The sequence below is a fragment of the Pocillopora verrucosa genome, chromosome 1 (assembly GCF_036669915.1).
Source record: "Pocillopora verrucosa isolate sample1 chromosome 1, ASM3666991v2, whole genome shotgun sequence".
Taxonomy (NCBI): Eukaryota; Metazoa; Cnidaria; class Anthozoa; order Scleractinia; family Pocilloporidae; genus Pocillopora; species Pocillopora verrucosa.
The window spans coordinates 22,652,766-22,676,717 of record NC_089312.1 but is presented as its reverse complement, the minus strand read 5'-3'; the positions used below and the strand labels follow the sequence as shown (position 1 = coordinate 22,676,717).

General features: G+C 38.6%; 1 protein-coding gene across 4 annotated transcripts in view; it reads left to right on the top strand.

The window, feature by feature from the left end:
- Window positions 1-23,952, top strand: part of LOC131796663 (A disintegrin and metalloproteinase with thrombospondin motifs 2) — a 30,475-nt gene that overhangs the window by 1,242 nt on the left and 5,281 nt on the right. For 2 of the 4 annotated variants that reach the window (XM_059114264.2, XM_059114263.2), the window contains exons 3-28: window positions 3,179-3,330; window positions 3,818-4,012; window positions 4,776-4,971; window positions 7,983-8,068; window positions 8,759-8,966; window positions 9,711-9,796; window positions 10,443-10,647; window positions 11,053-11,201; window positions 11,669-11,752; window positions 12,780-12,907; window positions 13,334-13,353; window positions 13,808-13,913; window positions 14,128-14,271; window positions 14,515-14,647; window positions 15,308-15,430; window positions 15,959-16,137; window positions 16,743-16,806; window positions 16,991-17,108; window positions 17,803-17,943; window positions 18,672-18,838; window positions 19,302-19,391; window positions 20,719-20,836; window positions 21,476-21,621; window positions 21,969-22,089; window positions 22,477-22,551; window positions 22,984-23,147. In XM_059114264.2, the coding sequence (XP_058970247.2) occupies window positions 3,179-3,330; window positions 3,818-4,012; window positions 4,776-4,971; window positions 7,983-8,068; window positions 8,759-8,966; window positions 9,711-9,796; window positions 10,443-10,647; window positions 11,053-11,201; window positions 11,669-11,752; window positions 12,780-12,907; window positions 13,334-13,353; window positions 13,808-13,913; window positions 14,128-14,271; window positions 14,515-14,647; window positions 15,308-15,430; window positions 15,959-16,137; window positions 16,743-16,806; window positions 16,991-17,108; window positions 17,803-17,943; window positions 18,672-18,838; window positions 19,302-19,391; window positions 20,719-20,836; window positions 21,476-21,621; window positions 21,969-22,089; window positions 22,477-22,551; window positions 22,984-23,147 (3,398 nt within the window). The remainder of the gene's footprint in view (window positions 1-3,178; window positions 3,331-3,817; window positions 4,013-4,775; window positions 4,972-7,982; window positions 8,069-8,758; window positions 8,967-9,710; window positions 9,797-10,442; window positions 10,648-11,052; window positions 11,202-11,668; window positions 11,753-12,779; window positions 12,908-13,333; window positions 13,354-13,807; window positions 13,914-14,127; window positions 14,272-14,514; window positions 14,648-15,307; window positions 15,431-15,958; window positions 16,138-16,742; window positions 16,807-16,990; window positions 17,109-17,802; window positions 17,944-18,671; window positions 18,839-19,301; window positions 19,392-20,718; window positions 20,837-21,475; window positions 21,622-21,968; window positions 22,090-22,476; window positions 22,552-22,983; window positions 23,148-23,952) is intronic. The other 2 variants (XM_059114265.2, XM_059114266.2) reach the window with 2 other exon arrangements.

The window sequence follows — 23,952 nt, the reverse complement described above, 5'->3', positions numbered from 1 at the left end:
TGATCCCAGTGCACTATGTTTACTCCAGTAAAGGGAAGAACAACGCTAGAGGGTGTTTCTTTGACTAAACGATTTTTTATTCGGTCAAAAGAACTCGGTTTAAAAAAAAAACATTCAAGCCTATTTGGGGGTTCTTGGCTTTACTCCATGTGTATTTAAGTTTCTTTCGAATAACACCCACTGCAAGTGACCTTTAAATTGTACATTGTAATTTAACCCTTTCGGTAGTAGTTACGGTTTCTTGAAAACAATGAAATGACGCAAGTTACTGCTTGGAAATGGAAGTTCATATCAGCGCAGTGTAGTATTCAGGTCCTAAAACGCAATGCGTTATTTGATGATTGAATCACGTCATAGGAAGTTCCCAAACATGTGTACGTTATTTGATTAAATCATGTAATAGGAAGTTCCCAAAAAGATGTGCGTTATATGATTTAATCATTAAATATATTGCGCAAGCTTTTTCTCTCTAGTAATACAAGTTGCAAAAAACTGATTGCGACCTGCATACTGGCAACAGAAATGCCTTACGTCTTGCAACTGAATAAGACAAAACTAAAACGGACGCGGTCCCAACTACTTATGCACAAGAATGCTAAACGTCTTCCTCAGAAAGCCGGCTTACGATGATTCAAACAAGTAGTGTAGTTGATGATCTCGCATATGAACTGGTTGAAGACGAATCCGCAACATAAAAAATTTGAAACTCATAACGTAGATTAACAAACGGTCGTTTTATTCGAATCAGTTATGTTGCGTGTCAATTCTAATTCGTGTTTTCTCACACTCGAGTGTTTCCCCAAATAATTAGGTACCTTAAGCAAACCACAACGGCGACGGTAAAGCAAAGAGGTCAATTTAATGAGTAAAACAATAGCTCCACACGTGCGTTTTTACGACTTGTCACGTCTCTTTGCCTTCCTCTGCCAAACAAAAACGTCAAATCACCAAAATTCGCGTGGTCCGAGAGCTGAAACTCCGAAGGCCAATCATTGCAGTTTCATTCAGTTTGGAACTAAAAGCTGCTCGCATACGTCAAGCTAAAGTTCATGTAAGGTGCTGTAAGAGACGGTAAAAGCATCCGGTCATTCTTAAAATTATATGTAGACATGTGGACTAATTTATTAATCGACGTGTTCCTTGACGTCGCCGCTACGTACCCTTTTTTTTTTTTTTTTTTTTTTTTTTTTAATTTTTTGAATTTTTTAAGGGCATAGCGCGGTTTTCAGTTATTTTCTTTCAAAAGCAGAAATTTCAAAACGATTAACACCAGAATTTGTCAGAAGTAAAAGCTTACCAAATGCGAAAGTAAAAAACAATTACAGAATATCGTCATTTCCAGTCCCCGTGAATTCCACTAACCACAACTCTTTTGAGTCTGTGGTTAGCTGTTAGTGTTTAAATTAAAACGTTTACGCACATTAAGTTTGCTTTAACGAAATTCCTCCTTAGAGCATGTTATGCCAAACCACTCATACCAGAGCATCAAGATATTCAAAAGATATGGAAGTGCCATTGTTTCTAGTGAGAAGAGGCGGCAGCACAATCTTAGAATGTAGTAGTGCTCTTATCTTCGCGAAGTTGCGTAATTTGTTTTGGTATGGGGTATACAACAGATTCAATGTTATAAATGGATAAATTAGAGGGTTAAAATGAAGACCATAGATCATAACTTTTATGCTTTCATGCTCCATTTCTACCAGTATCGGAGCTGGCGTTCAGTCCTCTGATTTGCTTATTGGTATTGAAAGATGAGAATGACTTAACTGCTGCAGCAAATCTTATAAAAGTCTGACGTTACAAGTGCACGGTGCATTTCATCAGAGGAAAGGGCGAATCAGACAAATTTTTTGCGGTACACTTAATGTATAATGTTCAAACCAGCGCTAATGTTTAAACCAGCGTACACAATCCATATATTTCACCTGACACTATCTACAATGACAGGTTAAACATGATGTTCGGACATGTTTCAGAAGATTATTGTCGCCTATGTCTATCTTTTGTCAATGAGAGGCAGGTTTATGTGTAATGTCCTCCTAGTTGATTCATTTTTAAATGCATCATCATTTCCGAGTAATTTATTGGATTATATGTATGAATTATTTCCTGAACAAGCTATACCAAACGGAAGTAAGTGGAATGGACAAACAACTGCTGTTTCAAAGATGGATAATTAGAGTTTAGACGGCCAAATAACTGGAGTTCATAAGTCGAAGGTTCATGAAGACCACGCCTTAAAGTGCTGGCTACAGTGCCATAATGACCTGCTATTACAAGTTTTTCTCTGATTTCCAATTTCCGCATTAGACAAAAGAGGTCATCAAAACGCCAGTAAATATTTCACTCACAGCCAAAATATCTTTTTTGAAAAAATATTTCTGGCATGCTTTTGTCCCATACTGCACAATCCTTTGCCGACGCTCATTCACGCCTCTCCGTCCCATCATCCTCACGTCTACTCCTTTGTGACCATGCATAAGAAAAACTTACTTTAGCGTTTTTCCGTTAAACGGGTAAAAGCTAACGAATGGTTAACGGACGGACGAGAGCATGCAAACTGTTCTGGCGAACTTGCAGGAGCTCAATGAAATGAGCGGTTTGATCATTGCCAAGACTGTCTCTGAAATTCCAAGAGCAATCTTTTTAGCGGAGATCGTTATTTATCATCAGATGCAAACTCTCCTTTGCTGTGTAGCCGCCGAAAACTTCTCAAAACCAGTTCCACCTGAACGAAAAATGTAAACTTGTACTGATCTGAGGACAATATCATAACCATATAAACCGGATTGTACTCATGATTTATACCTACGGATAAAGTGAGCCCCTTTGAGCCTTTTGAAAGATCTCCGCAAAGTCGTTGAATTTATAAAGCATATCTAGCCATGGCCATCGATGGCTTTATTGATTTGAAGGAGTTTTAAACATCGCAAAGTTGATCTTAACGCGCGAAGTCTTGAACAAATGCCTCCAATATCGCTAAACCTTTCTGATGTGCTTAGCAGATTGCTTCAGGAAATTGGACCCCTCCATCTAGAGATAGCTTTTCCATCTGTCTTTTATACAAGAGAAAAGGCCTTACGTATTGTCAGAAAACGCGAGAAAGACTTTTCAATAAGTTGGCTCTTGTGTGTCATTGATTAATTCGTTGACTGATCTGCTGAATCATTTTTAATAGATTTCTTGATCAAAACATTGGGAGAGTTTGACATCACTTACCCAACAGAGTTAGATCACCGTGATGAGGTGATCGATCATGTGACAACCCTTTCCAGCCATCGACGTCGCCGGAGGAGCCTGACAGAAGAAGCTGGGCCCATCATCTATCAGGTATCATTAGACCCTTTCCAACAGTTGCTCCACCTTAAGTAGGAATTGTCAGAATACTCATGTGACTCGCACGTTGTAACTTTCAAAACTTCAAGCATAACTTATTATATTGGGATAAACGTGCAAATCTGCCTTGAGCATGAAGGAAGGCGTGGTATATTAGTTTGGTAAGGTAGAGGTATGTTATGATGAGAAGAAAAAACTTAAAAGGAACGAGGATGGGAATGAATGGAGAGGACTGAAATTAAAACGGATTAAATACCTATAAACCCAAGAATAAAAAACTGTGACATGACGTTAGTAAGGGTTTTGTTTGTTAAAGACTACTTACATACTTGCACTCAGAATGAACCTATGCTTGAAAGTGTTAGAGGCTTACCAGAGAAGGCGTACGGCTTGGTTTTCAACCTGGATTCGTTGATTTGTCTACCCGTCTATCTATTGATCATTTAGATTTTGTTTTCTTTTTTCTGTTTTGTTTCTGCAGGTCCAGTTTAAAGGAAAGACTATTAAATTAAACCTACGAATAAACACGTTGCTTTTCGGATCAGATTTCACTACCGAGCGATATAAAGAAGACGGCACTATTGAAAGAACCAAATCCTCAGACCTTCACTGCTATCTTGTCGGCGAAACAGAATCATTTTACAGTAGCGTGGCTATAAGTGATTGTGATGGACTGGTACGTATTGTACTCTCAAGGATCTACGCTTGATCCGATAATTACAACTCGTTCGCTCTTATTGTAATGATTCGATTTAGCACCCGGAGCGCTTATTTACTTAGGGTACTTCAAGAGAGGGCGCTTATCAGGGAAAGGTGCTTTCTCTCTTTTGAAATAGCACAGTGTGTGAAAAAAAGTTCTGATGTTTTTTCAAAATGGAACATTAGTAGGTAATGTATAAGTAATGAGGTAGCCATCCTAGGGAGGAAGGGAGTGTGATAAGCCTTGCTTATCTGAAAGGGCATATCATTACTATTTAAAAAAAAAAAGAAATGTTAGCTTGGAGTACTCAAGGTGACACAATCCAAATTATGAAATAAAGAAGAATAAAAAAACTGTTGGTCAGAAAAAAAAACGTTATTTCCAATCTTTTTGCCGTGAAAAAATGAAGCTTTGTTTCTGCTTTTTACCAGCCGTTGATTTACTGGCCGACGATGTTAAGGAGTTATTTTGACGGGTGGAACGCGCTTTAGTGGCCGTTTTCGTTCTAGAAATATTAACATGACAGTAAGATTGGGACAGTATGAGCTTCCTTTGGGAATTAGGAACTGTAAGGCCGTGGCTAAGGGGGACCGCTTTTGGATGTTTGACTTAACTCTTTTTAAAAGCTTCATCAACTAGAACTTCTTGTAATAAGAATCACTTCATGAATCGTCAGTAAATAGCTTTCGAGATTATAACCCTCTAGTTAAAAAAAGGAAAATTTCTCTCTCTTTTCCAGGCAGGAATCATAGATCTCGGAAATGACACAATTTATATCGAGCCTGTGCTTAACAAAAGCCTGGTGACGCATCGAGGCTGGACCAGACCAGGAAGACCTCATCTGATGTATAGAAAAGCTGTCTTAGAAGAAGAAGATCCACACAACTTGGAGTTTGACGAGTTTCAAACGGAGGACTACCCTACAGGACTGAAAGGTTTGTCGACAGATAAATGCCCCATTCTATATTTTTGAATAATAAATAAATTAATTCCTCTTGACAAATAAGCTGTAAACACTAGTCTTATTTTTTTGACTAGCATATAAAAGAATAATAGAACTATTGCATCGAACCTATACAAAGAGTTCTTTGCAGAAGCTTTTTTGAGTGAACTTTGTGAAACGAAAATCATACTTTTGAGAACTAGAAATCACAACAAAGCAAAATATTTCAAGGAACCATTGAGAATTCAAAGCAAAAACATTCAATTGTTTGAAGCTCGGTAAAGAGGTATAGATCAAGTCGTCATTGGTGTGATTTAACGTGAGTTTTCCAGACCGATCACGGCGCGTACTGAGGAAGAAAATTAGAAATTGCTCTCTGGATTCTTAAACAGATATAGCCTTTGAAGCAGATAATCAGATAATCGGACAAATGTTATGTCAGTGCAGGGGCGTTAGCGTGAGTATTTAAAAAAAAGTCTCAGGTGAGGAGTGGCGCGCTATAGTGCGTCTCTACAACTCGCATTCCACATACTGGGTTATCTGAGCGCCTCAGCAGCAAAATATCCATCAAAAGTTACTCCATTTAGGACCGATAGGTTAAACACGACAGTTTCTTCGTGGTCCACGTCCCCAAAATCTTTATGTAACCATTTCTTGAAATAAGAGCAGCTGTTGTTTTGGTCAGAACTATTCTTGCTAATCGTTTTTGGCGCCCAGACGACGTGTATTTAACATTCCAACGTAAAAAAGGGGAGTGATAAAAATAAATAAAGATAAAAAACAAACAAACGAATGGCGATTATCCCAGATTACGACTTTTCAAAGAAGGAAAAAAAATTTTTTTTCATCACATTTCAAAAGGAGACTATTGAGGAGATGATAATTCTCTTAATTGAATAATCGACTTCGTTGAGTTGTGGAGTGCCCCAGTTGTTAAAAAATTTACACTTTCTCCTAAAGCAAAGCAGGCTGGATGATACGCATGACAGAATCATGACAGAATCATTTCCGTAAACTAGCGCAGATATTCCGGTGTGCTGAAGTCGATGCAGTCTAAAGTATGCTGGCCCGCTAATAGACCAGAAAAGATAGAACAGAACTTTTTAGAAAGGACAACATATGTTGATTGTTTTTTCTTTATTTGATCTACATATGTAAAGCTATTTAACCAAAGTCAAATTGTCCGTATTATGGTCGGCGGATAATTCGAGATAATTCGTTTGAGTCAATCACCCGACGACAAAAAGTTGAACTTTTGCTTTCAGTCATAGCTTGCATTATAAACACGGGTTTTAGACGGCAAGTGAAGTATAATCCGCTTCCAATTCGATTTGTCGAGGAACTTTAGTTTGTCGTCAATTCACAGGGTGTTACCGTCTTGCCGACAGATCCGGATAAACTCCTCATCAGACTGATGACTAGCCATTAATTATCTAAATCTTAACATATCACACAAGCATTATTTCCGATATTTCCGATAAGTAGGCAGAAATGTTGATGCGGTACGTTTATCACAAAGCTTTCAAATAGAAATGATCGGCACTCTCTTTACCGTCGCTATGTTCATCATAGAACGAGCCATTAGTATAGGAATTATAATCCTCTTAAAGGAGGAATAAGCTTCGAAGTCTGGGTAATTTTTTCATAGTTAAATCAAATAAATTCTATTTTGACCCACCGATGACGTCCAAATAAAGAAAGAATCGTTGTAGGTAAACTGCAATTGCAGTAATGGTAGAAAATTAAAGAAGCATTCGGAAAAGAAAACTAGGCGGCGATGGGATGCTAACCTGCGCCTGCTAGACACTACTTGGTTCTTCATCTTCACTATTAAAAACATGTACAGAAATTTACTTGTTTCTGTGTTCTGAAATGCTCGAGGGTTATTGTATTCAAATGCGCAAAATTCGACTCTGGACGCCACCAGTTTGAAAACAATTCAATTAGATAAACGGAGAGTGAATGTTTCCGACGCAAATTGAATATATATATATATATATATATATATATATATGTATGTATGTATTTACGCGAGTTTGACTTTGACCATTTCGCCAGTTCTTGTTCCATATTGTACGTGTAAGTTGTAAAATTCGGAAGTTGCCGTGAATTTGAAATAGGTCAGTTTCTATTGTGGTATTTGCTAACTTTTGGGGAGAAGCTATGAAATCAAAACAATGCCCTGTGAAATGTCCTCACGTAGATGGTTTTCCTTTGAAAAAGAACAGACCATTCATTACTGAGTTGTAAATACATGTTTAGTGCAGTTTGTTAATCAATGGTTGGCTTGTTGAGCCGCCTCGCCGTAAGCCTATGAATTCCCCACCCCGCCTCCCCGAATCAAAAGCATTAAAATCATCATCATCATCATCATCATCAACTTTGGGCCGAGTGATTAACGATTTAAATTTAAACTCTAGTATCTTTTGTCTAGCAGTCTAGACTGGACAAAATAACTAGTCTCTTTAAAAAAATAGCTTTGGCTAGTCTAGTTTTAGGACATTTCTTTTGTTACGTATTTTCCTCATGTATTAATTGCAGATATGCTGTTGTTGTGTGCTGAAGATTGTTGCTATGGCATGTTTGTGCAGTAATAACAGCATTCCTCCCTCACCCTCTCCGCCGTTCTCCCCTCCCCCCCCCCCCCACCTAAACCTTTCTTTCAAACGGGGGTCGAGTCTGTTCTTAATCCTTGTTTTCAGTTGTTCGAAAGGTTCTTTCCTGGGTTAACGAGTTTTTTACCACCATAAAAATCGACTCTATAATCTGATTTGAAGTGGAGACAGTGAATGCGCAACAAAAATTCCATTTTTTTTTCACTTGTTTTATTTTGCTTTGGTGATTGCGTCACTTGAATTAAACAAGTGTTTAGTGCTTTACAGCTTCACTTTCTAGTGATTAAACTAATTATGTCAAACTCCACTGGAGCATAATTAACAGGGCAATTCATTCAGGGATGTTTCATTGATGACCTCCACACATATTACAACATTTTCCTTGTAGCGGACGGAGAACCGAATGAAGCCCAAGCAGCTCGCTCTTTAAGCGCTTACCTTCAAATAATAAACCGCTCAGGCCGAGCGATCAAGGTGATCTTGATATACATTCGTCATTCTTGAAAATGGTTGAGAAGGCTGCCTTTAGTTAAAAGTGGCTTATGAGACCACTCCATTCATGAAGAGTACTCCATTATCAATAAGATTTCCACCTAGATCGATCAATTCTGAAATCGTCTCCTATAATCTAAAAGAATGAAAAAGAAAAAAGGGTAAAACCATCAAAAGATAATTAATCCTTTGTGCATTTACCGGTCTGGTAGGTCTATACCGGAAAATGGTAAACGCCTCTGATATCAAATGTAAATTGTCGTCACCCATGATTTTACTCGGTATATGTAACCTCTTTATATTCTTCACATTTTCATAAGGGGGCTCGCTTAATGTTTCATTTGACGTTCCCCTTGTAACGCTCACTCCAATAACTATTGTTTAATGGTCAGTTAATTTACTTATCCTTCGCTCTGACGAAGGGGTAACTTTCGAAACTTCAGCTTTAGAAACTCTTTTAAGTGGCCATTTTACATTATCAACTCTGTTTATAAAAACCAAATTGTCTTGTAATAACTCTCACCGACGCAGCACCACAGTTTTTGTAGAAATTTAACATATTTAGTTCACTTATATGTCAATCGATCAAGGAAGTAAGCAATCGGCCGTGACCAAATAAACAACGGTTGACGGGGCATTTTTTAAAATATGGTATATTTTCATTGATGACAGATGTATTATGTCTTCGAGGGAAAAGAAAAATACTTTCGAATCTTAACAAAAGGAGCAACACTGGAAATAGATACTTATACGGTTCATAAATGGATAGCTAAAGACTACGACACCGGCAAAGCGCTCTTTCTCAATAGGCAAAAGACTTACACACCACCAACAGGCACCAATGCTAAAAAACCAGCCAATGTTTACGTCACTATACCACGTGAGTTACACACCAAGTTTATCTGTCTCGACAACGACATATGTGGAACACAGCAGTCAAACGTAGGGCATGCACGAGCTCGAGGGTATCAGTTTTGCGCGCCTGCTCGCCAATTTCCCGCGCGAAATTTCCAAGGAAAAGATATAAAGATCGCAAAACAAGAGTTAGAAATCTGGAAAAGCAAAGAAAATAGGGAGAAGGAAAACTCGAGACTTATTGAACACAAAACTTATTCAAGTAAGCGCATCAGGTTAATTTACCGTTCTGTTTTGAACCTCACCAAAAGAGTTAGAAACTTCTCAAACACCGTGATTTACTGGCTTGTGTGGTTGTTTGCAACTTTTGTGAGACAGCGTGATTTCGACTGCATGAAAGCACGCCACCCAGTCGGTACAATGTTCGTACATTTTCAAATGTTTGACCGTTGTGTTCATCTAAAGGGGTTGGATTTATTCGCTTTGCTAGATTTATTGTTTAAGAGATATAAGATAAGTCGTGAGAAATCATTGGCCCATTTCTGCCCGTCCAGATTATCCTTGTTTTCACAGAGGAACACATGTAGGTGTTGTTCTAAAATGAATTTTAGTCTATAAAAATAGGAGGATTAGCCTCTTAGGGCTGGTATTTAGCCCTTGATCCTCCATTAACGTTTAAATCCTTGCTGTGAACCCATCCAAGTCCATCGATGGAATCTACACACCTGTCATTCTTTCCTCATGACGCAAGCATTTTGTTATTTTTTAGCTGGACTTAAGCTTCCCGACCCCTTGGGTCCCGCTCAGCCAAACAGCCACATAACATTCATCAACAAATCAAATCGCTTTGTGAAGGTGAGGCGTCCTTTGCGTCTTGTCGATATTATAAATTAAAGGAACAGGAGTATATTTTCCTTATATTCAGTCAGTTCTCCTAAGAAAAAATAACGCATTGTGAAACAGGTAAGTGAGTTATGAGAATAAAGTAGATAAACAACTGAGGGGTGTCTTATGTTGTCATCTAATCTTGAGCCAAGCTTCTGCTTTACTGGAAGCATAATAAGCAGGCTCGAGAACAGACAGCGTTTGAAGCGTTTAGTGTTAAATCCTCTAATAATTGGCTAAGAACTCGTTCGAAAATTTTGACCATCAGTATTCAGGTTTCCATAGTTGACCATCGAAGAACCAGGAATATTCATTGGAGGTTCTTCTTTTTGCTCCCAAACCAAAAAGAATGCAAAATTCTGCCCTGTGGTGCACTACACTGTTTCTTCATTCATTTCTTTGAATCTGTTTGTTTTCGGTTTCCCTTATGTTATGCGCAAGTTCTGCAAGATCTCAGACATTTTTCTTATATATGATTTTCCTCTGTAATGTACGTAGCGATGGAGGCTGCCTGTACTTGTGCCTTTTGTTTGATCGTGACCGCTGCATGATAAGTAATCCTCGCGGAAGAGTCTCTTGACCTTGCCTAATTTTCTTTCCTTTCCGTCTCTCGAAGATTTACTACATCGAGGATGGCGAGACGAGATTTTTTAGCAATCTTTCTCCTGCAGAGGAAATGCATGTGAATACTTTCACCTCTCACCGGTGGTTTGCCAAGGACCTGGATACAGGCAAATCTTTCCTTGTGAACGGAGAAAAACAGTACATCCCGCGGGAATCGCATATTGATCGTCGGATACATGTTGCCATTACCGTGCCAAGTTCGTGATATTTTTGCCGTAAAAAAATTTATTATGTTTTAAGTGACCCAAAGTTGTAGTTGATGATAATAACAATGATGAGGATATTGATGCTGATGATGATAACGATACTGCTGCTGCTGCTGTTGATGATGATGATGATGAGCAGCTGCTTCATTACGTTTCCCTAAAATATTAAGATTTTTTCGAGATTTTTTGAAAGTGCCTCTCACTTTCATCTAAGCGTTATACACTTACACCAGAAAGCCAGCTCTAAGAAGCACGGACTGTACTCACAACTTAGTGCTCTCATGTTAAGAGAATATCAAATATTTTCAGCGTACGTACATGCTTACTGACCCTACTGCTTTGTCAAGTAAATAAATTGCGGTTTTCATTGGTAAACGATCTCCATTGGTTTCACAGGTACAATCTCCCTGCCTGATATGAAGTTCCCTGAAATGGTCAAAACCCAACCAAAATACATAGAAGTAATGGCAGCCGCTGATAGTTCTGTGGTGAAGTTTCATGGCAAAGAGAAAGCAGAGAAATATGTCTTAACTTTGATGAACATAGTAAGTAAATTCCTTCATATCTTTTCTATTACCTTTTTACGGCGGCAAATTTATATTATCAACTTAGTTGATAAGACAAAATTATGTTGCTATACCCCACAGATAGAGCACCGAAGTTTCTTTAAAAACTGATCCCCTTAAACCAAAGGAGGACTGTTACCGACAGTAGTGACTACCATTTCTACAAACTTAGAGGAAGTCACTATCAGAGAGTCAAGACTTGACTTGACTAGAGTACCTTGACTGATGATAACTCCCGCTCAGGATGTCGAACGTCAGTTGCCGACAAAAGCCCATTTCAGAACTGCTCTCACCCAAAGACACCCATCACGATCAAGTGAAGCTAATTAAGCTGGTCCTTTTGTGGGGACTCTCTTTTTGCATCAGGGAGGTGGATGTAAAAGAATATCTCCATAGTGATATAACTAGCCTGTAACTGTCCTTTTTCAATGTTTCCTTTGTCACAGGTCTCCAGAATATTTCAGCACAAGTCAATTGGTGCTCCTATCTATTTTGTGGTCGTTAAACTTGTTCTTCTGGAAAGAGACCCGGTAAGACACGATTCCTAATAATTTATAGAGTGTGAAGTTTTCTTAAATTACGTTCACTTGGACAGGATGGCACGGAAAAAAGCTTGATTTTGCTTAACTTTCCCGCTCTAATCGTTGAATCACGTTTTCACGTTTGTTTGTAAATTGTTTCCAGTGCTGCCCCTTCAATAATTTCATCATTCAGTATTGCGAATGAAGGAAAGTATTCGTGCATATCCGGATATGGACGACGCGATTCATATGGTAAATACGTAGTAAGCTGCCATGAGAATGAACAGAACATCAGGATTAGGGCAAGAGTGTTTTTTGCTCAAAGGTTCAAATCTCACCCTAGAAATAACGGTTCCAGCTGATTTTCATACGCTCGTATTCTGCACGTCCGATGTGCAAAGAAGGGACCGTAGTTTAACCCTTTACCCACCAACATCAGTATGCATATTCTCCATACTGTTCTCTATACATTTCCAAAGAGGCTGACAGGGAGAATTTGTGTAACAGTCAAGAGCTTCTTTAGTTGATAATCATCTCTTCTCATAACTTTCATGTTTGATTCAGGGGTGATTAAGTAAGGAGAAACAAGATACTAATCACTCTTGGGGGCTAAAGGGTTAAGCAATCAGGACGGTAACGCTTAGGAAAACGTCGATTAAAAAAATTAATCTGTCTTTTTCTTCTAAGAATGTCTAGAATGAGTGGATGCGATTACCGTCTTAAACGGCGTCAGACCTCATCTTCAGCATAAGATTTGTGAGCAACGTTCAGTTCTAAATGGAAACATAATAATTAGCCGTCAGAGCCGCGCAACTTTTGGTGATTTCACGTTGTTGTTCTGCAGAGGACGGCTAGGAAATGTACAAAATTTTAAAACGCACGTGCCGTTGTGTGCTTATAAAATATTCTGTTTTGCCACTTTCTCGTTGCCGTCGCCATCGTGGTTTGTTTAAGTCTCTACTGAGACGTTTTGATCGAGTTTGCAGCGTGGGCTGTGTAAAGTTAAAACATATTGCAATTGTTTGTTGTATCTTAGAGAGAAATCAAAATTACCGGCAAACCGATGGCAAGCTTATCAAGTGTTTGTTACTGGGGCCATAAGACGAGGAAAGGCTTTGACAAAGTCGACAAAGATTTTTACGATCAGACCGTGTTTCTTACAAGGTAACAGTCTTTCACTTGTACCATATCATATGCATATTGGGTAATCTGAGTGAACGTAATCTGCGAAATTTTACTTGCGTCTGTCTTTAAGGGCATCGGTAGTCAGGGGCGCCGCCTACAAAGAAGCAAACTCCGATCCCACTTGAATAAAATACATATACGTTACTGTCACATTTGTGTCACCATTGAAGGGACAACTCTCTTTGGAGGACTTCTGGCGGATATTTTCATTTATTCTTACAAGATCGTCGAGGCTTTCCGAACACTTCGGAAAGTGTCACTTATTATCGTAACTGCTTTGTACCTGATCGAATATGTATCTTATTATTGGATGCGAACCGTATCTTTAGCAGGAGCTCTTAATTGCTTATCGGGTATATCGCTTAACTAATGTGCTTTTGTTTTGTATCTTTTATCTTTTCACAGAAAAGACTTTGGACCTTCAGGTACTAGACTTAATCGAAGCAGTTTCTTTTCGACTGGTCTGTTGAGGGATGCGAACGTGAATGTACATTCATCAGTATACCTTTCATTGTCTTTCGTCATTGAAAACTGAATTCGAGCTAATTAAACCAATTTTCATCTTTGATCTATTTTTTTTTATTCGGAAGGCTTGTATCAGTCTGAGGTTTTCCTGTCAATTGAAATTAATCATTTGATTTTGCTATGTTGACGAGAATATTATTACGAGAATCGTAAACGATGAGGGAAAACTGGAAAGATGTTCATAAAGTCTCCAGGTGTGCCGGTTTCAAGTCTGTCATTGCCGCTGCTCGGTAGTGTAAAGGGTCTGACGCATGCAAAGCATTTATTATTGTTCTCTACCAGTGTTTAAATCATTCCATATCCAAACGTTACAATAAGTACGAGTTTTAAACCAATTGAATTGCCGATCTCCAGGTTACGCCCCAGTTCACGGCATGTGTTATCGAGTACGAAGCTGCACTCTGAACGAAGAAGACGGATTCACTTCATCATTTATCATCGCTCATGAGACAGGACATACGTAAGTTGTAGCTCATAGCGCATAGATTATTGTGCATTTTGCAACATGCGCTGAATCTTCGTTACGCATTAAGCGTTGCGCATGTTATACAGTTTAAAGAGCTTGGTGTTTGCGTATATATATATATATTGCACGTGAAGTTTCAGATCCCATAAACCTACTTTTCTAGTTACATAAACCAAACAAAAACACGATACTTTCTTATTATAAACAGGCTAGGAATGGAACATGATGGAGTGAAGAACAACTGTTCTAATGACGTCATCAAAGGCAGTATCATGGCGCCTCTGGTGCGTTCCCGGTTTGACCGCTTCTACTGGTCTTCCTGTAGTCGGCGGGATCTGATTACGAAACTCAGGTACGTCACAGGATTATGTAATGCCATTTATGATTAACTGGTCGGTTGATTTGTCGATTATTCCCAAAAATGAAAATATTTTATGCCTTATCATCTTACCTCGCATCAAATTACCCGTTAGCGTTTTACATTATTTTATCTTAGTTCTCCTCCTCATAAAGAAAATTAGATTGTGTTTTTATCATTCTTAGTCACCTTAAAATTTTTTTCACTTTTTTTTCTTTGTGGTTTTTTTTTTCGTAGAGCTCTTTGGTGTATAGATGACGTACCATTTAGAAATGAAATACCATACTTGAAGAAGCTTCCAGGCCAGATTTACTCTATTGATGAACAATGTCAGCGTGAATTTGGTAAAAATACCAGATTCTGTAGCGGGGTTAGTTCAACTAGTTCATTTTGTGCGATAGAAGATATCGAAGGAACCGTAGGTCCATGATAAAACTCTCTTGGGTCTTAATGAGTGTCTTATGTGAGGTGATGGTTGTTTAGTTCGTGCATCTTGAAAATAGGCGTATATTTGAGTTGTTTTTATGTACGATCCCTGCCACGTTTTTTCTTCTTCGTCTTTTTTTTACAGCTGTTTTCAATTGAGCGTCGAAAGTAATCCATGATAACTTTGGTTTTGCTCAACTTCACCAGACGATTGTCTAGAAAACTGAGGCCACCCTCTCGATCAATCAAATTCAAAACTAAAATCAATCCTGATTTGAACAATCTCTTGTTTTCCTGCCTTTCATGCCGTATTCCCGTTATTTCTTGGTGCTCTAATTGACTAATCAAGACCTTCGCTCAGACTGATTGAGGTTACATTGGTTTTGGTTTTTGTAAACTCAGTGAAAACTGCTCTATACTTGTTCCCTTCTACTTTATTCTTGCAAATTGGGTGTCTTTGCACAGAACTATTGCTCTGACACTTTTTATGCTAGTTTACATTTCAGAAACGACTGAAGTTACGGTGATGTTGCTCGGTTATAGTCCTGTAGTTGCTCTCCTTCGCAAATTGTAATTTGGATTTTTTTTCGCTTCAACTTGGCAGATGAAGCGCGATCCGTGTAAAGAGTTGTGGTGCAGCCGTTTGTCCTTTTCAACTTATAACAACCGCTTTTGTCAAACAAGACGTACAGCGGCCTTGGAAGGAACAAAATGCGGAGTTGATAAAGTGAGATATGAATTAAGTTTTTCTACTTGATTCTGATATATACTATATACAGCAAAAATTATACCGGCCATTAGCTGCACTTGAAATAGGGAGGACTCTTGACACACATTCAAGAAAAATTCCTGCTTTATCAGTCTCTAATAAGCCCTTTAGCAGTTACAAGAACCTATACGGAAGATTGATCAAATTGTCAGACTGCGTTTTGCCGATAAATAAGACCTTATCATGTCTCGACGTAATGCTTTTACTCTACCAGTTGTGCGCGTATAATCCTTCATGATACTTACTGTTGTAACGGTTTTCTTCTACGCCAAAGAAAGGTCCGGTTGATGTTAAAATTTTATTCTAAAGCATAAATGTCACATGCATTTCCAACGAACTCAGCGTTCTTTCAACCGCTCTTACGTTGTCTCAATTAGAAGGCGATGATTTGGTACATATCTAAGTCAACCCAAGACAGGACTCTGTTTCTATATGTCATTTAAATAGCGACTGTCTGAAGAACAACTGAATGTTTCTATTCCCCAGTGGTGTCGATTGGGAGAATGCGTCCCGGTGGATGATGATGAAGATATCAGCATTCCTCTGCCTCGACCAAAAGTTAAACCGGTTCATGGTGGCTGGAGTGAATGGAGTGGACTCAGTGAATGTTCAAAACCGTGCGGTGTAGGGATCCGTTACCAAACAAGGAAGTGCAATAATCCAGTGTAAGTGTTGTCACAGTTTAAAGAATCGAGTCAATATTTAGCACCGTATGTTAGATTGAGAGGATGTAACGGATTTCATTCACACAGTTAAGGTGAATGTGCACGATATGTCTTTTACGTACCCTACATTCTGAATTTCTAGAGAGTGTCGTTGTTCTCTGGAACAAAACCAGCCAACGGTCAAGATTGGCTGTTATTTTGAATATCTCTAACCTTTAAACAGAATATAAGCTTTTGCTGGTGTATTATGTGGTTATGAGTGTGGGTTTCGAGTTTGCCTTTATCGTTAGCTTTCAATTTTGGAGGTTAAGTACGTAACGGCCATACTTGAAGGGCGTGGTAAGTTCGGCCTGATGCAATTCTGCCAGTTTTCTGAACAGAATTAATAGCGGTAATTGAACTAAGTGCAATTTGGTCTGAAATAATGCTCGTAATTTCAAAATTAAATCTCCATTTGGTATGACTCCTTTAGTGTGTTTTTCTATAACTTTGTATCATAAATTTAATTTTTGATTGTATTAGTATTTACAATGTAACTATTGTATTGTAGCCTTTTACTCAGAAGAAGAATAATGATGTAGAAAATTAATTTATTTTGCTTGTAGGCCTCAAAACCTCGGGAGACCTTGTGAGGGGGAAGATGCTAAATTTGAACTTTGTAACATTGAGGTACGTTTTAATAACGTCTGTTGCGTCATCAATAGCATCGTAAATGCTATAATAACCAACCAATGACTGCTTACCGGCTAAAGATAGCAGCATGAATAAGAGCCAACGTATGCAAGTGACTTACATCTACGAACTTGAGGACTTTTAAACTCTACCATAATGGCTTGTTTATCTTTTTCACCAGGACTGCCCTGGTCAGCTGTTAACGTTCGAGGCGTCAAGAAATGAACAGTGCAAGAGACGCGCACCTTTGATTTTACCAGAAATTGCCGGCAACTGGGCAGCACATGATATCTTTAAAGGTTAGATCTCACTTTGTTCAGGTTTTGTTATTGTTGTTGTCATAAGTTTTCCTGCATGCTTGCTTTCTGTTTTCCTTGTTTTTGTTCTTTTCTTGCGGAGTTCATTCTTCAAGAAGTTAAATTTTATCTTTAAATTCCTGACTTGCCTGCTGATATCAAGACCCTTTGGAAGTATCTTTTTATGTTTTTAACTCGTATTCTAAACAATTTCGGAAACAAAAAGGTGGAAGACATGTGGTACAAGCGTGAATCAAAGAAAAACGATCGATATGACTTTTCCGTAAAGAAGTGTTGTGTCTGTCGCTAGGATCAAAATGCTGAAGGCTTCCTGCGTGGAGATGGAGTAAATAAATTTCAAGGCTGAGCTTGGTCCTCGGAGAACGAAATGTTTCCAAGATTATTCTAATAGGGAATGATAATATATATCGCGGGAAAAATGTATTAGTCTTGGTATGACCTGCTCTATGATTAAACAGCCACGGCCACGGAAAAAAGGATGAATACTCTTGTAATTTTCAGCGCTTCTTACCGAGTACCATAGTTTTGGTTGCGTTTAATTCTTCTATCAGAAATTTGCTCAATGATAAGGACTCCATTTCCCTGATGCCTCACGCTGTCGAATTAAAGAGTAAATTCATCAAACCTTATCTTTCCTGGCTAATGCTGCTTTTTCATTTCTCTTAAAATCACTTAGCGAGCATCGACTGTGACTTTGAGACTGGTCTGTGTGGCTGGACAAATGATGCTCATGATAATTATGACTGGAAGCACAACAAGGGTCGCACCCCGACCGCTGGTACAGGACCCTCCGCAGATCACACTAAAGGAAGAGATGGTGAGGAAGGAAAAACCCAGCATTTGGTTATTACTGTAATCCTTACTTCTTTCCATTTTCTATTCATTGCTATTTGGTAGTAAGGTAATTTGGTATCATCAACTGAGTTGATAACGTAAATTGGCCACCGTAAAGAGTTTCAAAGCGGACGTTTCGAGCATTAGCCCCTCTCAGAGGGAATAACGAAGGGCCAACGCTCTAAACGTTAGCTTTGAAACTCTCTACGGTGGCCAATTTACGTTATCAATTCAGTTGATAATACCAAATTACTGTGTTATACTCTCCCACCGACGCAGCAGTACAGTTTCTTTAGAAACTTACCCCTTCATTGTTATTGTGTAGTGTTAAGTTCTGCAAGCTGGTTGAAATGAAGACAATTTTGGCTCCTAGAAGTTGGTTGTTCTTCTGCATCCAATATTAGCTCCGTTTTCATTAACTCTTTAATCCCTCAGGGTGACTAGAATCTTATTTCTCACTAAGGTATCATTACTGAATCCAACATAAAGGCTTATGAGAATCAAGGGAACGATCACAAACTTGGACAGCTCTTGATTTTTATGTCATAGATATGATTTTTTTTTTTTTAATTGAGGTATATTTTTTTAAAATATGGCGTAAATTTGCCTGGAGTAAAATCGGAATCAAATAAGAACAAGAACACTGAGCAGTTTTCTCATCAACAGGGTTATGTGACTGTTAACATATGTTTCTTCGTACTTTGTGTGTAGGCCATTACGTATTTTTGGAGACCTCTCGGCCACTTAACCCTCAAGACAAGGCCCGTTTGATCAGTCCGTATATAGGACTTAAGGTTGCATGTCTAAAGTTCTGGTATCATTCGTTTGGTGACAATGCACATATGGGAGAGCTTCAACTTATCATCAAAAGCGATACAGTGAGTATAATTCTGAATGCAAAAATGACTTACATGTGGTGATGTAATCAAATAATCCTTGCAGTTAAATCGCGTCAATTTGAAGTCCTTAATGTTTTTTTTATTTCCGAACTCTTATGACCAGTTTGAGTTCAGAAGGTGTGTGTAAATAATGTAACAGCAACTTGTCGTCAAGGAAGAAAAGTTCCTCAACCCGATCCGAACCAATGTCAGGTTAGGGTAGTCAAGCGAAAGAAAAAAAAAACTCGTGTACCGTTCATAGGTTTCTTATTTAGTCTCGAGCCTAGAAACATGACATGTGGCTGCTTTTTTTTTTTCAGTCTGTTCTTTTCATGTTTTTCTTCTCTGACTCTTTTCAGAAAGAGATCCGGTGCCAAAAGAAGCAAAATTTTTGACATACTGTGCGGTTCTTTTCTTGATATTCTACGATAAACTTTTACTCAAGCATTTCTTCATTTTGCAGGGCGAAAAAGTTGTCTGGGCGGTTAACAGGAATAGAGGAGACAATTGGGTATGGAGGCACGTCACGATATTCAGCAAGAGGCCATATAGGGTAAGTAGTGCTATAGGTTGTGCAGTCTGAGAGGTTTAACCCTCAAACATCCAAACATCAGTATGTGTATTCTCCATATTTTCTTTATACATTTCCTAAGTTGCTGACATGGAGAATTTGTTTACCGATCAAAAGCTTCTTTCGTTGGTGATTATTTCCTTTATTCTCATGACCTTAGTGTGTGATTCAGGGCTGACATTGTAGGGAGAAATTAGATGCTGGTCACTCTTAGGGCTTAAAGGGTTAAAGCAGACTATGATTAGGAATGAGGTCATACCTTCAATTTTTAATTAAATATCAACTTCCTTTTCTTCAACTGACTTTGAAGGTAACTTTTCACGTCTGATCACAGGCAACCATGCTATGTTTTTCTTATTCTTTTGCGCCTTTCGTTCCCAAGAACGAAAGCGACGTAGAAAGGAGTGACAAAGATGCATCCAAACCATAAGCCGGTCTCTTTAATTTCCCAAATCAATATTAGCAACGCATGGCAGTCTTCGGCTTATCTCAGCACCTAAGCAATTCGGACAATCGCAAGGCTCTAGAAAAAAAACGACAGATGTCAACGAGAGAACTTCGGAACCTATTATTAGCTAAGCGTGGACCATGTAATCATGAACGGAGGCATAAAAGAGTTTACTCGCTGCCATTAATCAAGACTAACAGATTTAAGAACTCATTTATTATGCGCAATGCAGTCAGGGCCACTTGATAGTCCAAATTTCATTATTATATTTGCCGTATATATATAGATTATCCATTATTTTTTTTAAACATGTAATTCAGCCTCACGACTGCCAGATATTATTTCAATAAACGACTTATCTCTCAAAAAAAATTATCTTTCAAACCGGTCTTCTTAATCCCTGTAGTATCTACAAACGTTTTTCATTCTACTAATTCGTTCTTGTTTTTATGTTACCAAGTTTCCATCAATAGAGTGGCTCCATTTTTCTGCATATAAAACACACACAACCCACAATTCCTCAATTCGCTCTGGCAAAGGGCTAACGCTCGAAACGGCAGCTTTAAAAACTCTTTACGGTGGTTAACTTACATTATTCACACATTTGATAAACCCAAATTATCTTGTAATATCCCCACTGAAGTAGCAAAACAGTATCTTTTAGAAACTACTCCCTTTCTTGATTAGTGCATAGTCTCTTTCGCATCGCTCTACACATGTTCAGCCTCGTCACATCCAACGCCCTCTTTTCCTGAGAAGAAGTTAGGTGCGCAGACTCGGCAGTTGCTTGTCAGACATGAAGATGATAGATTTTCGAGCTCATCAAGCCTCATCATTTTACCCATCATTTCATTGTTGCAGATCGTATTCCAAGGAGTGAGAGGTGACGGATACCTCAGTGATTTCGCTTTGGATGACATCTCACTTGAAAACAACCCATGTGGCCTGGGAATGATGAGATTCACAACAATTAACAACAGTATGTTCCTCTTCAGTAAAATCCACCCTCTAAATAACATTAGAAGTAAATCTAATCGTTTCACTTTTAACTGAATTGGGTGACTATGAAATGTTGTATGGTAACAGTCTCAGTAAAACTTTTCTCTTTTTATTCGTCTGACATTTGTAGATAGACTGATATTAAGGGTGTTTCGACCACACAGTACATCATTTGCTAACGACCACATCTCTACAAATACCACCTCACTACAATAGCTACATTTATTGTCCCGGCCGAAGGTCCATACATACACACCTCTCTACGACGGCTACCTCTCGAGAAAGACATAGGCCTTTAGGCGCATTCCAGCTGCGAATTACCAGAATATAACAGTCAATTAGTAACCGACAGTCAGGCGAAACGTGCGACGACTCACTCACTCTTGACGTTTGTACGTGGTAAAAACATCAGTGACTCACTCGGCTGCGCCTTAAGTGCCACCTTTTTGCTCTTACCACATGTTGAAGCCATCTATGATCTATTACTGAAAAGACTCACGACAACATAAGATCTATTTTTTATCACCTTTCTCTGACAGCACTTTTTTTTTCTTTTCTTAAGGTGTCCGTTGTAAGAAGGTTCGACTTTGAGTTAAGATTAGTCTTGTTTTCTCTACAGGACTCGACCTCAATCCTTGTCAACAGTTCTGTGAGGCAACTGAGAACGGCAAAAGGGTTGATATCGTACCACTGGACGTCGAAAACGGAACCAAATGTAACGACGATCTGACATCGTTTGATGTCTGTATTCAGAGTAAATGTCAGGTAAGTACCGTTTCGATCAGCGTAAGCGCTGTTAACCTTTAATTCCCGTGAGTGATCAACACAGAATTTCTCCTTACATTATCACAACAATATCAAGCAGACAAGCGATGAGAACGAAAAAAAATATCAATCAGGGGGTTGTTAGGTGATGCAATGCCAAATTATTAGAAATAATATCATAGGAATTGTTTGGCAGAAAATGAGGAGAATTACTATTTAGATCATAGGATTGAAAGGGTTACGGTAAATAACTTCGTCATTCTCTTATTTATCCTTTTTGGGAGATACAGTCGCCCAATGATAAGCGAATTGAACTAATTGCGGATAAAACTCTTCCCGATCCACAGAAAGTCGGATGTGATGGCATCGTTGGATCAAATAAAACTCTGGACAATTGTGGCGTTTGTGGCGGCGACGGTCACTTATGCACACCAAGTGAAGGATCCATCTCTTTGTTACCTAAAGAAGGTATTCTATCTTGCAATCGAATGAGGACCTTTCGTTCTTTAAAGAGTAAGGAAATCTTGCGGTAATGATGTGAACTGTTGTTCAATAGAGGTTGACAAGAGTAATTTAATTGCGACGTAGAGTAACACTCGAAATGTTAGCTTTGTTATGATTCTCTGGTTTAGTGATCATCAATCAACCGATAGCTTTACTTGCATGCCACTAGTCCGAGGACACAGCAACGCAGTTTCTTCAGAAAAGAAGGACTTTTGGTCATCCACAAAGGCTGGTTTTGGTTACCTTCATTTCAACTTACGCACCCAGTTGTTACCTATTTCTGCGTGTTATGTCTTCTAAAAGTTATCACGTGTGTCTTCTATTGAAACTGTTTTGTTTTTAACATCTCAGATCTTCAGACATTACTCGAGTGTCCGGTGGGGTCAACCAACATTATGTTGGAGGACACATCCCCCAATTTCTTAGGTTAGTATTTTGCATGTTGTGGTTCATATTAGGCAAACATTATCTCTAAATAAATAACGGCTTATGGTTAATCCTCCAATTTCAAAGCAGTCATAAATAAAAGTTCCACGATCTTATAAACCCAACACTTTACCGTAAAAGAAAACTTTCTGTATTTAAGGTAATCTTCGCATGTCCATACAAGTGACTCATTAAAAGAGAGTTGATTCTCGAAGCGTTAGGTACACACGTAAAAGGAAGGATAACATGTAGATTGAGTCTTTTGTATGAAAACCCACCTCTGTCAGGAAGCTCGGTACAAAGTAGTGGGCGTCCTTATGATTTTTTCGCTTATATTGGTTGCATTTCGTAACGATGGTGAGGGGTATTTTTCGTGTAAAACGTTGAAAAGAATTGCAACAAACTATCACAGCATGATTGATTGATCAACAGTTCTAGAAGCTATGGGTGCAGAGAAACAGTATTTGAATGGGGCCGAGGTGAAATCCGTCTCCTCAGTGTACAAATTTGCTGGCGCGAAGTTTATTTATACACGACATGGAAACAAAGAGAGTCTCAATGCGCTGGGGCCTCTCACGGATAGGATCAAAGTGAAGGTTAGTCTATAAATTCAAACAGGTATCAAAACATTTGAACGTGACAAAATACGTTTGAATTGCTCAACCATGTCAACATTGGTTATTATTTAGACGCATCCCACAGGCACCAATTAGTGAATACAAAAATAAAGTTAGTATCTGTGGAAGAAGTGAAAATGGAGTTACGTAGTTTCTAAGAGGGGTGTCCGAAAATTTGTCTGATTTTAAATGATATTGTGGGCCTGATTACATGAGCCGGGTTGGCCTAGTTTTGCCAGGTTTTGACGAGATCTCGTCACTTTTGTTTAACGTAACAAACATCAACTTCGTGATTACATGAAATTATGACGATGATTACAGAAAAAAAATGAACCGTCAGCCGTAGAATGGCCAAAATTTAAACGGTTAACCATCACCCTATTAAGACCCTCCACTTATAGCTCACGAACAAGAAGTGTGTGGTTACTTTATACATATACTCTTAATCAAATACAACGCTTATAGTTTACCCTCCACCTGTGATGTAACGTATCAAAGTAATAAATTCACAAGCCTCAGGATGACATGGAACCTTTCTTTTGGAACGTCTCTTAACAAGGGATGTTAACTTCTGTCCCAGCAAGAATAATGTTCCTGTAACTCCTTTACCTATAATCCACACTCAAGGAACACATCTGTGCAGGGAACACTTTCTCTAGTCCCAAGGGTATCCACCTTACAGAGGATCCTACTGTAGCGAGAACTTGATAATTCTTAGTATGTAAGATGATATTCAAATATCCATTTACCGTGCAGTTACCCAGGAGAGTTTCCTAAGTTGTTC